At 41.1% G+C, this 12,697-nt stretch overlaps 1 protein-coding gene across 4 annotated transcripts in view; it reads right to left on the minus strand.

Annotated features, from left to right (window-relative positions):
* LOC115053502 (leucine-rich repeat and fibronectin type III domain-containing protein 1-like protein) overlaps positions 1–12,697 on the minus strand; it is a 365,739-nt gene that overhangs the window by 55,189 nt on the left and 297,853 nt on the right. For all 4 annotated transcript variants that reach the window (XR_003841448.1, XR_003841450.1, XR_003841449.1 and 1 more), the window contains 3 exons: positions 11,659–11,929; positions 9,548–9,748; positions 4,686–4,852 (listed from right to left, as the gene is read on the minus strand). Coding sequence is in view for 1 of the 4 variants with exons in the window: in XM_029518263.1 (XP_029374123.1) it covers positions 4,686–4,852; positions 9,548–9,748; positions 11,659–11,919 (629 nt within the window). In the remaining 3 variants the exon portion in view is untranslated. The remainder of the gene's footprint in view (positions 1–4,685; positions 4,853–9,547; positions 9,749–11,658; positions 11,930–12,697) is intronic.

A 12,697-nucleotide genomic window follows, 5' to 3' on the forward strand; every position in this document is an offset into this window, starting at 1 on the left:
GGATGGAGGTCGCCAATATCAAGAACTGCAGATTGGACTATTCTGAGTAAATATGTACAACAACACACCCATAATAGGTAAGCAGATATTTGAAAGGTCCTGCTCAGCTGCGCATTATAATGAGGCCACTTTTTTCCCCATTCTGTCCAGAAGAGTTTCAGGACTAGCTGCTGATGAGTTTGACTCCGAAGTTAACTGAATCTTGAACTCTGCTTGCTGAAATTCTATTTCATTTGTATCCTGCTCAAGTTGAGGTCCATATGGTCACAAGAGGTACTGTACATACATTAATACATACAATGGGAAATTCTAATTGGAGATTGGACATTCTGATGCTTGTGATGAAAAATGAATGAAATGAAATGAAAAATTCTTTTTGTGGGCTGTCTTGGCAGAAGACAGAGCTGTTGATGATTCCTGATTTTTTTGTGAGAATAATATCCATTTAATATTCAGCTGGGTATCTGGCTTTTGTTGTATCAAGAACACATCACCAGTTCATGACAAATATATGCAGTATGTATCCTTGAGATAGCTCGAATGACATTTTTGGCCAGTGTACAGTTGCTTTAGCAGCGCTTGATTCATGGTGCTAGTGAAAGTAGTTGAGACTGCATCCTCCATTTTTACTGTAAAACTAAAAGTATGAAATGTGCCGGCGTAGTGGTTAGCGCTGTCGGCCCACAGTAAGAAGGTCGCGGGTCCGGTTTCCTTCCACCATCATGTTTGGGTTAACTGGTGACTCTAAGTTGTCCATCGGTCTGAGTGCGAGTGTGAGTGGTTGTTGGTCTCCGTCTGTCTCTGTGTGTTGGCCCTGTGATGGACCTGTGGTGACCTGTCCAGGGTGACCCCGCCCTCACCCAGGGTGAGCTGGGATTGGCTCCAGTACCCCCCGTCACCCAGAAACGGATAAGAGGTTGAAGATGAATGAAAGAATGAATGAATTAAAACTATGAATCAAAGTGGGATCACCATGTCCATCACTTTATACCACACCGTTTACAGTGCTGAACATTGACTGCACATAAACACATGAGACAGTTTTTGAATGTCATTGGTCCTCCATCAGGCTGGGATGATTTGAAAGCCATTGCATATCCACTGGCAGCCCCAGCGCCTGTGACCATCAGACTGTCAAAATTGTAAGTTTGCTTTAAAAGCATCACTGCAGCAGTCCTTAAAACATAGGATTGGTTGTGTACATTCTCTCTGTCTCTCTCTCTCCCTCTCTCTCTTTCACTGCACTCAACCTGAGAACTGAGCTGTCCTGAAAGGAGACGCTTCACTCTGGCAGCCATATTCTGTATTAAATTCTTAAACGTAAAGAGGAATGCTAAATCAGTTTAATTTGCTCAGTTACTTGCTAGGGCAGCACGGCGGTGTAGTGGTTAGCGCTGTCGCCCCACAATAAAAAGGTTGCGGGTTCCGTTCCTGGCCTGGGTCCTTTCTGTGCAGAGTTTGCATGTTCTCCCCTCTGCGTGGGTTTCCTCCGGGTACCCACCGTCCAAAGACATGCATGTATAGTTACCTAGGTGTTCAATTGACCGTAAGTTGCTTTCCTCTCTACTTGTCAAGCTCCAGCTATTTTGTGAACAGCAGACAGCTGACAGAACGTAAAATGAAGAGGACAGAAAGTAAAGATAAGCCACTGGAGCCACTGGAGCTCCTGGACCTTTTTATGAAGATCAGATATAAGGAGAGATAGAGAATAACCTCAGCATCTTTTTAATTCAGGTCTATTTTTACTTACTTACTTTAGTGTTCCCGGTCAAAATTGGCCGATCTGTTCTTAAATTAGCACAAAAACCATTTTTCACCACCAAATTTTTATTCAACATTCTTTAGCTGTGAACAATGTCTCAAAGTAGTGTTTAACATGAATTTAAAGAATTAGACATAAAATAACTGCAGTGAAAATACAAATAGTCACTGAAAATGTATTACAAAATGAACATGTAATGTAAAAACTAAATGGAAAACCACAGCGCTTCCTTTTCTGCCCATGTCCTTGTTGGGGGAGAGCAGCCAGGGCAGTGGCTGGTGCTGAGGCTTGCACACTCCGAACCAGACTGGCAGAGGCTGGTGTGCGGGGAATGTGCTTGCGCCTTTGAATAAGAGGAGTCACCAAAGCTTGCCCCAGCTCTGCTAGGAAATGTCTCCTCTTGAAACTTTTCCCCTGATTCCAGGTTGGGTCGATGGCTGTCCACACCACATATGCCTTGAAAGCAGACACATCAAGGATGTTGTGGAACAGTGGCACAGGCCAGCGGGCTGTCATTTGCTTGCAGGTGTATGTACCAGTAAGCTGCAATAAAAGGAACAATAAATAAGAGGTTGGGAAAAATATTGAATCTGTCGTACACCAAATGCTATGATTCACATAAATAAAAATAATATAAAATGCATGATGGATGAAACTTTGCATTACCTTCTCAAGGCAGTCAGCGCCTCCTTTGTTCTTGTTGTACTCCTGGATCATAAGGGGCTTCCTGTCCTCTGTGGTGCTGACAGTGAGCTCATCAGGATGACATTTCTATTCTTCTTGGGAACATATGACACAGCGTGTGTGACAGTGAAAGCTAATTTTGATGAGAGTGCCTCTCTTCCTCTGGTTGATACCAGTGCAGGGGGAAGTTCAGGCTTGTTCTTCCTCACTGTCCCTACCATGGTCAGCCTTCTTTTCAGCAGCTCCTGACCAAGAACATATGATGTGAAGAAGTTGTCACATGTGATATTATGCCCTTAGAGACCGGTTGTCATGTCCAGCACAACACGCATGCCCTGGTTTTTTTCAGCATCTTCCAGTACTGGGTTTCCCCATGTATACCTGCATATTCCAGGCATAGCTGCTCCTGGCGTCACATGCTGCCCAGGTCTTTATTCCATATTTCCCTGGTTTGCTTGGAATGTACACCTTGAAGGAACAGTGACCTCTGAAAGGAACCAGGCGCTCATCAACTGTCATGGATTGTACAGAAGTGGTAGGCGCTCCACCCACCTGTCCCAAATGTTCCTGATGGCAGCCAGTTTGTCATTTTGCCAGCGGACGGGTCGTGTATCTTTATCAAATCGAATAATTCTTGACGTGAAACTGTTGTAAGGACATAGTTGCCCGGAATATAGGCCTCCCAGAATCTGCATCCCACAGACTTTTTGTAGCCTCATTGTTTGAGCGATATAGTCTTGGAGGTCTACCAGGTCGATTTCTCTCCAGGTGTCCCCAAACATACGCTTCCCCTCCAATTTTGTCATCTCGAGTATAATTCCCTCAATGGACTTTGGTAAAAAGAGTTGGAAGCTGGACTTGATGTCATCCACATGAGATGTCACATACCGTGCTGGCCCTGGCGTCATCTTTATGTGGTTTTCCACTCTTGCTCTACTTCCTCTGTCCTGGGGGGATGAAGACCAGAGCAAGTGTCCACTCTTGGACTGAAATGTCTCCTCAGGTGCCTCTCCCTCTCCATCTGTTGACTGGTCAGTCTCCTCAAAGTCTGGATCAAAATCTAGGTTGTCTTCCACTTCCTAGACATCCTCCTCTATCTCTGGTTCAATTTCAGTGCCCTCTTCATCATGTCCAAAAAGCTGGACCAGAACCTCTTCGACAGAGAACCTCTTGGTCAGTGGCCTACTCATTGTGCTCAGAGTAAAAGGAGTGCAAGGCAAACATCATGCTATATATATGGGGTCTGTGTGAAGATATGATACATTGTTTCATCGGGAAGTTGGTTCACATGGGAGGATCGGCACATAAACGTGGGAAAGAGATGGGTTCACATAACAGACACCTGTCTAGTCTGTGTGAAGATATGATACATTGTTTCATCGGGAAGTTGGTTCACATGGGAGGATCGGCACACAAACGTGGGAAAGAGATGTGTACCCGCAAAACACATTGTTCAGTCTGAAATGTGTGTGTGAGTGAGTGAGTGAGTTGGGGTGGTGTGTATGGGGATGTTTTCTGTCTGATGGATGAATATAGTCATGATACCCATTCATTTCCTATGGCGGTCACTTTTGACCTGGAACAGCACAGGTGTGACAAGGTTGATTAAAACACTCAAAATTCAATGAAAGAGGTGATCATCACTTTTATATGTTCAAGTGCATAATGTGGATGATATCATCAGGCCTTGAGGCAATCAGATGCAAAACACAATATTTATGAGTGTTTTAAGTTGTTATTCGGTCAGCTAAAATCATTTGAGTGTTTGTTTGACATTTTAAGACTATTACGTGCTGAAAGTGATAAGTTAGTCTCAAATGGTAATTGTAATTGTTTTGTTTTTTGTTGGCATCAAATCTTACACTGAAGGCCAAATGTCCTTGTCTCTAAAATGGGAGAATTACATTACATTCATTGAAACGGATGTATTTTTTAATTCACATGGATGCAGGAAGTTGAAATCTACAAGGACTTTATTTTAAATTTCCCAGGAAAACTTAGTGAGCGTTTCCCTCCGTGATAGAGACATCCCTCTATGGTGTTCAATTAGGTGTTTTCTCAACCAGTCAGTAATCACAGAGCAGATGTGTTGTGAGTAGAAAAAGCACATTTGTTTGTGTGCAAATGCTCAATCACTGCGGATAGTGTAATACACTTAAGTAGGACTATACAGATGTTGAAATACCCCTTTAAAAATTTTTTCTAATACACTAATGCAGTGTTATCCCATGATTCCCACCTGGCCAGTTTGTGCAGGTTGGAGAAGATTCCCTCAGGAACGCTCTCTATCAGATTATGGTCCAGACTAAGGGTGTTGACACTGATCAGCAGAGCAATGGTCTCCCACGGGATGTCCACCAGGTTGTTGTAGCTCAGATCCAAATCTTCCAGGGTCTCCAGGAAGTCCTAAAGGTAAGTAAGGGGAAACATCACTGCAAAATTTCTGAAACTGAATCCCCCACCCCGTTTGTTTTTGTTTTTTTTTTCTTCTCTCAAAGAGAACTGAAGGCAAGCAAAGGAAATACGTGGCAGGAGCGAGAGGATGCATGAGGCACAGAAGAGTGCCTATGAAAAATGGAGAAAGGGACAAGGCGAAAGAGATCACAGTCTGTCAATTATTGTTGTTGCTTCAATTGTTCTCATAATTCACAAAATCATGACACTGTTTAAATTTCACGACTCGATTCTCATTACGTTAATCTGTCCTTTATTACCTTCTGAACAAAGGAAATCTGATGTCTTACTGACAAAAGAAACTTTAAAAGCTGGGGAATTCCATCAGCTGTGTGAGCAGAAAATCTGTCCTAAATTGGTCCTCTCAAGAGAAACGACATTGCTGTTTTTTGTTTGAACTTCAGAATGTTTACTTTCAGTTTCATGGTTGATGGAAGTGTGTGAGCTTCTGGCTTTTGACTGCCCAGAGTCCAGACGCCCAAAGAATAAAACAAGCTGTGATTGTTTGTCAAGGCATTTATGTTGTAGGAAGAAGGACAGCTATCAGGGTTACCTGGAGTGATATGACATGCTTTGTTGAGCCAATCATCTGCCCTTCTTTACTTCTTTCCGTGAGATGTGTTTCAGACTCAGAATGGAGCAACATACGGTCAACATTTTACTTGAATAAAAAAGTTAATAAAAATAAATGGATGGAAAACTAAGAGAAAAAAGTACAAAGAGAGGCACAAAATGAGAAATTAAAAACACACACATTACCGTTTGACAATTTTGTAAAATCCTCAGTCAAGTTCAATGATACATGTCTTTTTTGAATATGGTGTCTATACTGAAGAGAAAGCCTGATGTTGAATTAGCTTCTTATGGAAATCAAATCTGCTCCAACTGTACAGATGCTAAAACTGCTCCATTCTCTGTGTGATTACATATTTAATGTTTTATATGATCTCTTCTTATGCTGTTCTATACTGATTCATCTGTATTTAAAAAAATAAAATAAAATAAAAATCTTTATTTACAGTGGAATGCTTAATTGGACGGGTTGTTAAAATCCCTGACATCAGCACATCAGCTGAATATGTTGGAGTGGTCATCTTGCGTGGGGTTTAGTCAACTGACGCCCGCCTGGCGCCACCACGACTCATCTTCAGCTGTTTCAGCCTTATATCACAAGACATCCTCAGCTGAGGCTGCCGAAAGGCTGATAAGACTTGGGCTCCAGGTGGTCATTTGTCTGCCCATACTGTCTCCTTTTTCTTCAGCTACAACCAGCGACTGCTTCTTTTGGTGACACTGTCGAGCTCTCTGATTATCTTCCGTTGTGCCTGCCCTCTGATTCCCACTCGTTTCAGTAGCCTTGTGGTGGAATTTATTACAAAGCCCCTGCAGCCCACCTCCACAGGATGCAGCCTTACATCCCTGCTCAGACTCTCCACCTCAGCTGCTAGGTTGGCATATCACAGCCTTTTCCTTTCAAAAGCTTCATCAATGGGTTCCTCCCAAGGGGCTGAGGATGGCTTGACGATGAAGACACAACGCCAGGATTTTGACCAGAGGACCAGGTCTGGCCGCTGGCTGGTTTCTGTTATTTCAGACAGAAAGGTGAGCCTCTGGAATAGCTCTGCACGCATTTTAAATTCCCAGGCTGAATTCGGTTGTGATGAATTGGCCTGCTGTGTCCCCCCTTCCTGCATGAAGCATGCACAGTAAAGCATGGAAGGTAGTCTGGGCTTTTTGGGGCATGGCATTGGTGTTTACCGTCATTATCCCAAGTACAGCGGCCAACTTCAGTACTTGGTTGTGGCGCCAGGTGTATCTTCCTTGAGTTGGGCTGGTCTTACCACCCATTAGGATGCGTTGGAGTGTTGCCGGACGAGCATGCTGGACACTGGTTGGATCCTCTCCGAACCAGAGATGGAGATTGGTTGGTTAGGGCAGGACATACATGAGTAGTGAATCAATGTCCTTTGTCACAGGTGGAAAAATTTCTTTTTTCTTAATGGGGTCAATCAGTACTGGGCACGGATAGAAAAAGAACTATGATAGTAAACACTACATTTATCTGTAATCAATACTTCTTGTTAGATACTTGTTACAGGACAGTGGAAGCACGCAATAGTGAAACAAAAACACTGGGAGTCAGTGCCATTGTTTTCCTTATTCTGTTGATCCATAATAGGGGGGGATGTGATCACAGCAAATGAGTTACTACTTAGCTTTTGGTTAACACTTGGTTAAGACTTAGACTGCATAAAAAGATAGTTGTAGTCTCCATCAACGATAGGTTTCTGACGCTTGGAGTGGGCAGCTCACTGTCAAAAGCATTTAACCAGGTACATTTCTCAGAGAAAGTACTACAGAGGTCTCAGAAATGGTCCTAAGGTGACACTTTGGAACCTCTGGACTCTGCAGGACTTTTAATAAGCACTTGACCCTCAGCACCACAACTACTTAGAAGAACTGCAAATGACTTTGCGATAACTTTTCGAACTGAGAATCTTGGCAAATGGCAGTCTATTGCTGAATTCTTGCATAATGAATCATCAGGTTTGTTGGCAGTACCGATCCAAATTTGTTGAAAATTGTTTGACTTTGTGGATTATGAACTTTTCCAAAGAAGCTGGAGGCCACAGAATTACCATGTTTCTGACAATTGTCAAGATAATTCTTGCCTCTTTGATCAGAGCTTTAGAAAATGTTTATTTGAACAGCATATACTTAAACTATGACCATTTGTGCTGCTAAATTTATGTTGCAAATTAGAAAACAACCACTCAATTTGTTGTGGCATGATGATTAAATTGAAATTCTAATTTGCAATTGAAAGCCTGGGGGTAATTGGGCCATTTTGTCTATCTACAGTGCTGTGAAAAAGTATTTGCCCTGTTACTGATTTATTACTTTATTTGCACCTTTGTCACTCTTAGCCATTTCAGATTAAGCAGTCTTAAATATCACAAGTAAACACAAAATGCAGTTTTAAGTGCCGATTTTATTTATTAAGGGAAAACAAAAAAACATCTGAACCTACATGGCCCATGTGAAAACTTAATTGCTCCCTAAACTTAATGACTGGTTGAACCACCCATAGCAGCAACAACTACAGTCACGCGCTTGTGATAATCGGCAACGAGTCTCTCACATCGCTGTGGAGGAATTTTGGCCCACTCTTCTTTGCAGAATTGTTTTAAATCAGCCACATTAGAGGGTTTCCGAGCATGAACCGCATTTTTAAGGTCACAGCATCTCAATTGAGTTCAGGTCTGGACTTTGAGTAGGCCACTCCAAAACCCTCATTTTGTTTTTTAAGCCATTCGGAAGTAGACTTGCTGGTGTGCTTTGGATCGTTGTCCTGTTGCAGAAAACCAAGTGCACTTAAGCTTGAGGTCACAAACTGATGGCCAGACATTCTCCTTCAGGATTTGTTGGTAGAGAGAATCACAGCGCGTCGTCCACGTCCTGAAGCAGCAAAGCAGCCCCAAACCATGACACTACCACCACCATGTTTCAATTACTTTTCTTCTTATCTGCTCCTGAATTTCTTTGGATCATGGCATGAAGTCTTGGGTTCAATATGGCCTACTTCACTTTGTTAGACAGGTTTGTCAGGTTCTATTTAAGTGATCTCTTGATTTGAAAGGTCAATCAGGCCTGACCGTGGCTATGAAATTGAACTCAGCTTTCCACAATAATATGATTAATCACAGTTACCTCATCATTTAACAAAGGTGGGGGGGGGCATTACTTTTTCACACAGGATCATGTAAGTTTGGATAGTATTTTTCTCTTAACAAATAAAATCATCACAGAAAAACTTCATTTTATGTTTACATGGGTTATCTTTGATAATATTTTTTTGATGATCTGAAACTGTTGAGTGTGACACACATGCTAAAAATTATGAAATTAGGAAGGGGGTAAATACTTTTTCACAGCACTATAGGTATATTCAACTGACTGTAGATTCGTTTCTGAACACTTAATTCAACAATTAATAATTACAAAGAAAAGCAAAATAAATAAATAAAAATGCTGCTTCCGCTCATTGTTACACATTTCTGTGGTGATCTAGTGAGTCTGTAGGTGTCTGACTTTTAAACATGTTTTGGGACAAAGAAGACATATTTTACTTTTAACAAATTTTTACAATAAATTTGTTTTTCTGATAAATTTTTGAGAATTAAGAATTATAATAAACATTTTTCTTTATGCCACACTATGACGCTACACTATTACACTATGAATCAAGTTGATAAAGGCAGGCAGAAGGCAGCAGATTTGAATGTTTATTGTGGTAACATGACTGAACTTTATCACCTCTTTAACAAATTTTTTTTTTTTTTTTCTTGTGAACCAACATTTTCCAATTTCTGTTTTTACTTCAGTAAGATCGCTTAAATTTTACATCAGTGGCTATGAGTAACAACAGCCTTTCTAATGCACTCATGTTGTTGGAAACATATTTGCGGTAATACCACAGTGTGGTGTTATCTGTGGTTGGAGCAACAGCAGCAGCAGTACGACATGGATTTGGATGAAAGCAGATCCCTGTATTCGTATCTAGTATATAGTTAGGATATATTTTTAATCACAAGTGGCAAAAGGAGTCAATATTGTTCACAGACGGTTCAGGCAGAGTAGTTGTACCTGGAATGCTCCCTCTGATATGCTGTGCAGCTGGTTGTTGGCAAGGATGAGGTGCCTCAGGTTCACCAGGCCCTGGAAATGGGAGTCATCTAGGATGGTGAGGCGGTTGGCATCCAGGTGGAGAGCATGGAGATCCTGGAGATCAGCAAAGGCGTATGGTCGGATCTGACTGATGGTATTTCTGCTGAGGGTCAGGTGGATCTGAATAAGCAAGGAAAGATGAAATGAACATCGTACAACACATAATATTATCTGTTTCGCCGAAGGACCAAATCACTCATTCTGTTCCTCTGATGGCAACTGCTACATACTTTCTCTTTCAATTTCTTTACTTGATGTTATACCGGAAATCATTTATTGAGGGTTCATTTGTATGAAATATATTCAGGCATAGTGACACTGTTTCTGTCATACAGCGAGGTAAAAACTTTTGGTTTGCAGATGAGCCAGCACTCTGTAGATAACAGTGAGTTGGCTAAAAAACAGGGAGCCTGGTTGGACATTGCACAAGTGTTGAGATGTAATCAGCAGTCAAGTTGCAGGATGACTACGGTGCCAACCTTCATCATTAATAATAGACCTAGTGATTAATATTAGAGGCCATGGGAAACAAAATTACAGATAGAAGTATTAAAAAGTCAGAATGAGCTTAATTAAATGTAATAAGACTATTATAAAAATCACTGCTGAGGTCAGGAGTTTGAGGAATACTAAATATATGGAAAGGTGTGAAGATGCAGAACTATATTCTATTAACACCCAAGAGTGGGTCAATCAACACCCACGCAATTTGTAAACCTGTTTTGTAGAAGCACCATGATCACCAGAGACATCTGCAGCACTCTGTTACACCCGCTGCCAAATAATTAAAACCTAATTTCCCACGTTGCCTTGTGTGAGCAAACATCATCTGTGCTGTTGTATTGGTGCAGGAGAAGCAACTTGTTTTTTTTTTTGAACACAGAGGAAGCCTCCAGCTGTCATGAGGTTTTCTATTTGGCATTTAAACATCAAGATGCCGGCGTATTTTGAACGCCATGAACACTGAAGCCTCTCCACCCTTGTCATATTATTATGGCAGAAGTAACTGGCTAAATCCATCAGATATCATAAATTTCACCTCAGTCAATATGTTATGTTGGAGGGAGCAGATGCTTCTGCTTCTGCTTTTTTTTTTTTGCTTCAATGTGGAATAAGCTAAAGGAAAACTGTATCTTCCACTTAAAAATAAGTTGCGGATACAGAATGCTGAATACTGAAGAAGTCACCCAATGATACAGTTCGCTCTTGGTGCACCTAGTGATGTCCAACAGCAGGTTGGTACCTGACCCTACCTCCCTGTGGTCCCCACTTTAAAGTGGGGTTGAATCAATCAATCAATCAATTTCTGTATATTCTACATTAGCAGTGCTTGAAAAAAACAAAACAAAACAAAACAAACAAATAAAAAAAAAAATAATGAGCTGCTGCTGTTATTTTTATTTATTTATTATATCTCTGCCAGGTCTCTGCTTATTCAGTGTGGCCAAACACAGCTGCGACTTGTTGGACCAAAATGAGCAGCAGGCAGTTGGCATGAGCTCGTAGACTGTGAGCTAGCTAACTTAATACATTTTAATTAACATATAAGTGGCCACTGCACCCTCTGAAAAGATCTGGACTAAGGTCTGGGTCAAAAACTAAGCATTAAAAATACATTCCACCTTCCCCTGAAAGATCAGAGCTGTTTTTTTTTTGTTTTTTTTTAAGATTTCCATGTAGCTCCATGATAAATGGTTTATTTGAGTTCTGGTGCTGATGCTGCAGTTTGTTGAATTTAGCTGGCCGAGCAAAAAAAAACCAAACAAACATTTTACTGTCCACTAAAGATCTTATCTTAAAATCTTAATCTTAAAATCTTAAAATATCACTCTGACTTGTGTATGTAGAGGGGCTGATGTTTCCATGCTGAATTGAATCACACAGTCACAACATTAAATTAAATTACAGCACAGTTGGATCACATCCTTGGCAGAAACTACAGGCTGTACAAACCAACCCACCCATGAAAGCGAAGGTAAATGAGAATTTTAGTGAATGTGAAGGTAAAATGAAGAAAAGAGAGTCCTGACCAGGCTGGACATGTTGGCAAAGTCGCGGTGTCTCAGTGTTGTGATGAAATTGTCCATTAGCCGGAGCTCAGCTGTCTGGCGGTCGATGTTGGGTGGGACAAAGAGGAGGCCTGTCTTGGCACACAGCACAGTGTAGGACGGCAGCAGGTTTTGGCAGGTGCAACGCTTTGGACACAGCATGGATGAGGAACACGAAGGGAGGGAGGACAGGAGGACAAGGAAGAGGAGGACAGAGCAGACCATCAAGGAGAAGGCATCCATGGCTGCTCTCCTGTAGTGACAGAGAAAAGAAAGTAGAAGTCAGTTCATGCACCTTTTTCTTGTACACACAAGTGCCACACTGGACATTTAAACCATTACCAATGAATTTCAAAGCATTGTACGTAATTTCAAGCATAATTTAATCTCAATCCCTGCTCCTTGATTTGATTTGATTTTTCAGTTGAGAAAGTCATTTTTAGCCAAGAACCCTGCTGTAAATAAATGGCTAAGGAATAAGGTACTATGTATATATAATTTTTTTTTTCTCACTTTTATTTTGCCTTGCTTCCCCAAATTTTCCAGATACGTGGGTGTTGCAGAGGTTTCAGAAAATAATAACAATAAATGCTTTTGAAGAGAGGGGGAAACTGGGGGAATTGTTGCTGCGCAGTGCAGCTTGTGTTAATTTCTGCTGGTAATTAAAGTAATTTCAACAGGAAGTCGAAGCAAAAGTAAACAGTACTCACCTACTCATCACTTTAGGTTTACTGCACTGTTGTGATTATAATCTGAGCAGAGCATTAAAGACCACAAATTATCCCCTGCCTGCCTGTCTGTCTCACTTCAAGTGTAATTTGATAATTATTTAATACCTTTCAAATCAAGAGATCACTTAAATAGAACCTGACAAACCTGTCTAACAAAGTGAAGTAGGCCATATTGAACCCAAGACTTCATGCCACGATCCAAAGAAATTCAGGAGCAGATAAGAAGAAATGGATGAAATAAAAATAAATAAATAAAAATAAAAAAGGAAATGGATGCTTTCCTGCATATA

Source organism: Echeneis naucrates, chromosome 13 (genome assembly GCF_900963305.1).
Source record: "Echeneis naucrates chromosome 13, fEcheNa1.1, whole genome shotgun sequence".
In the NCBI taxonomy this organism is placed as follows: domain Eukaryota; kingdom Metazoa; phylum Chordata; class Actinopteri; order Carangiformes; family Echeneidae; genus Echeneis; species Echeneis naucrates.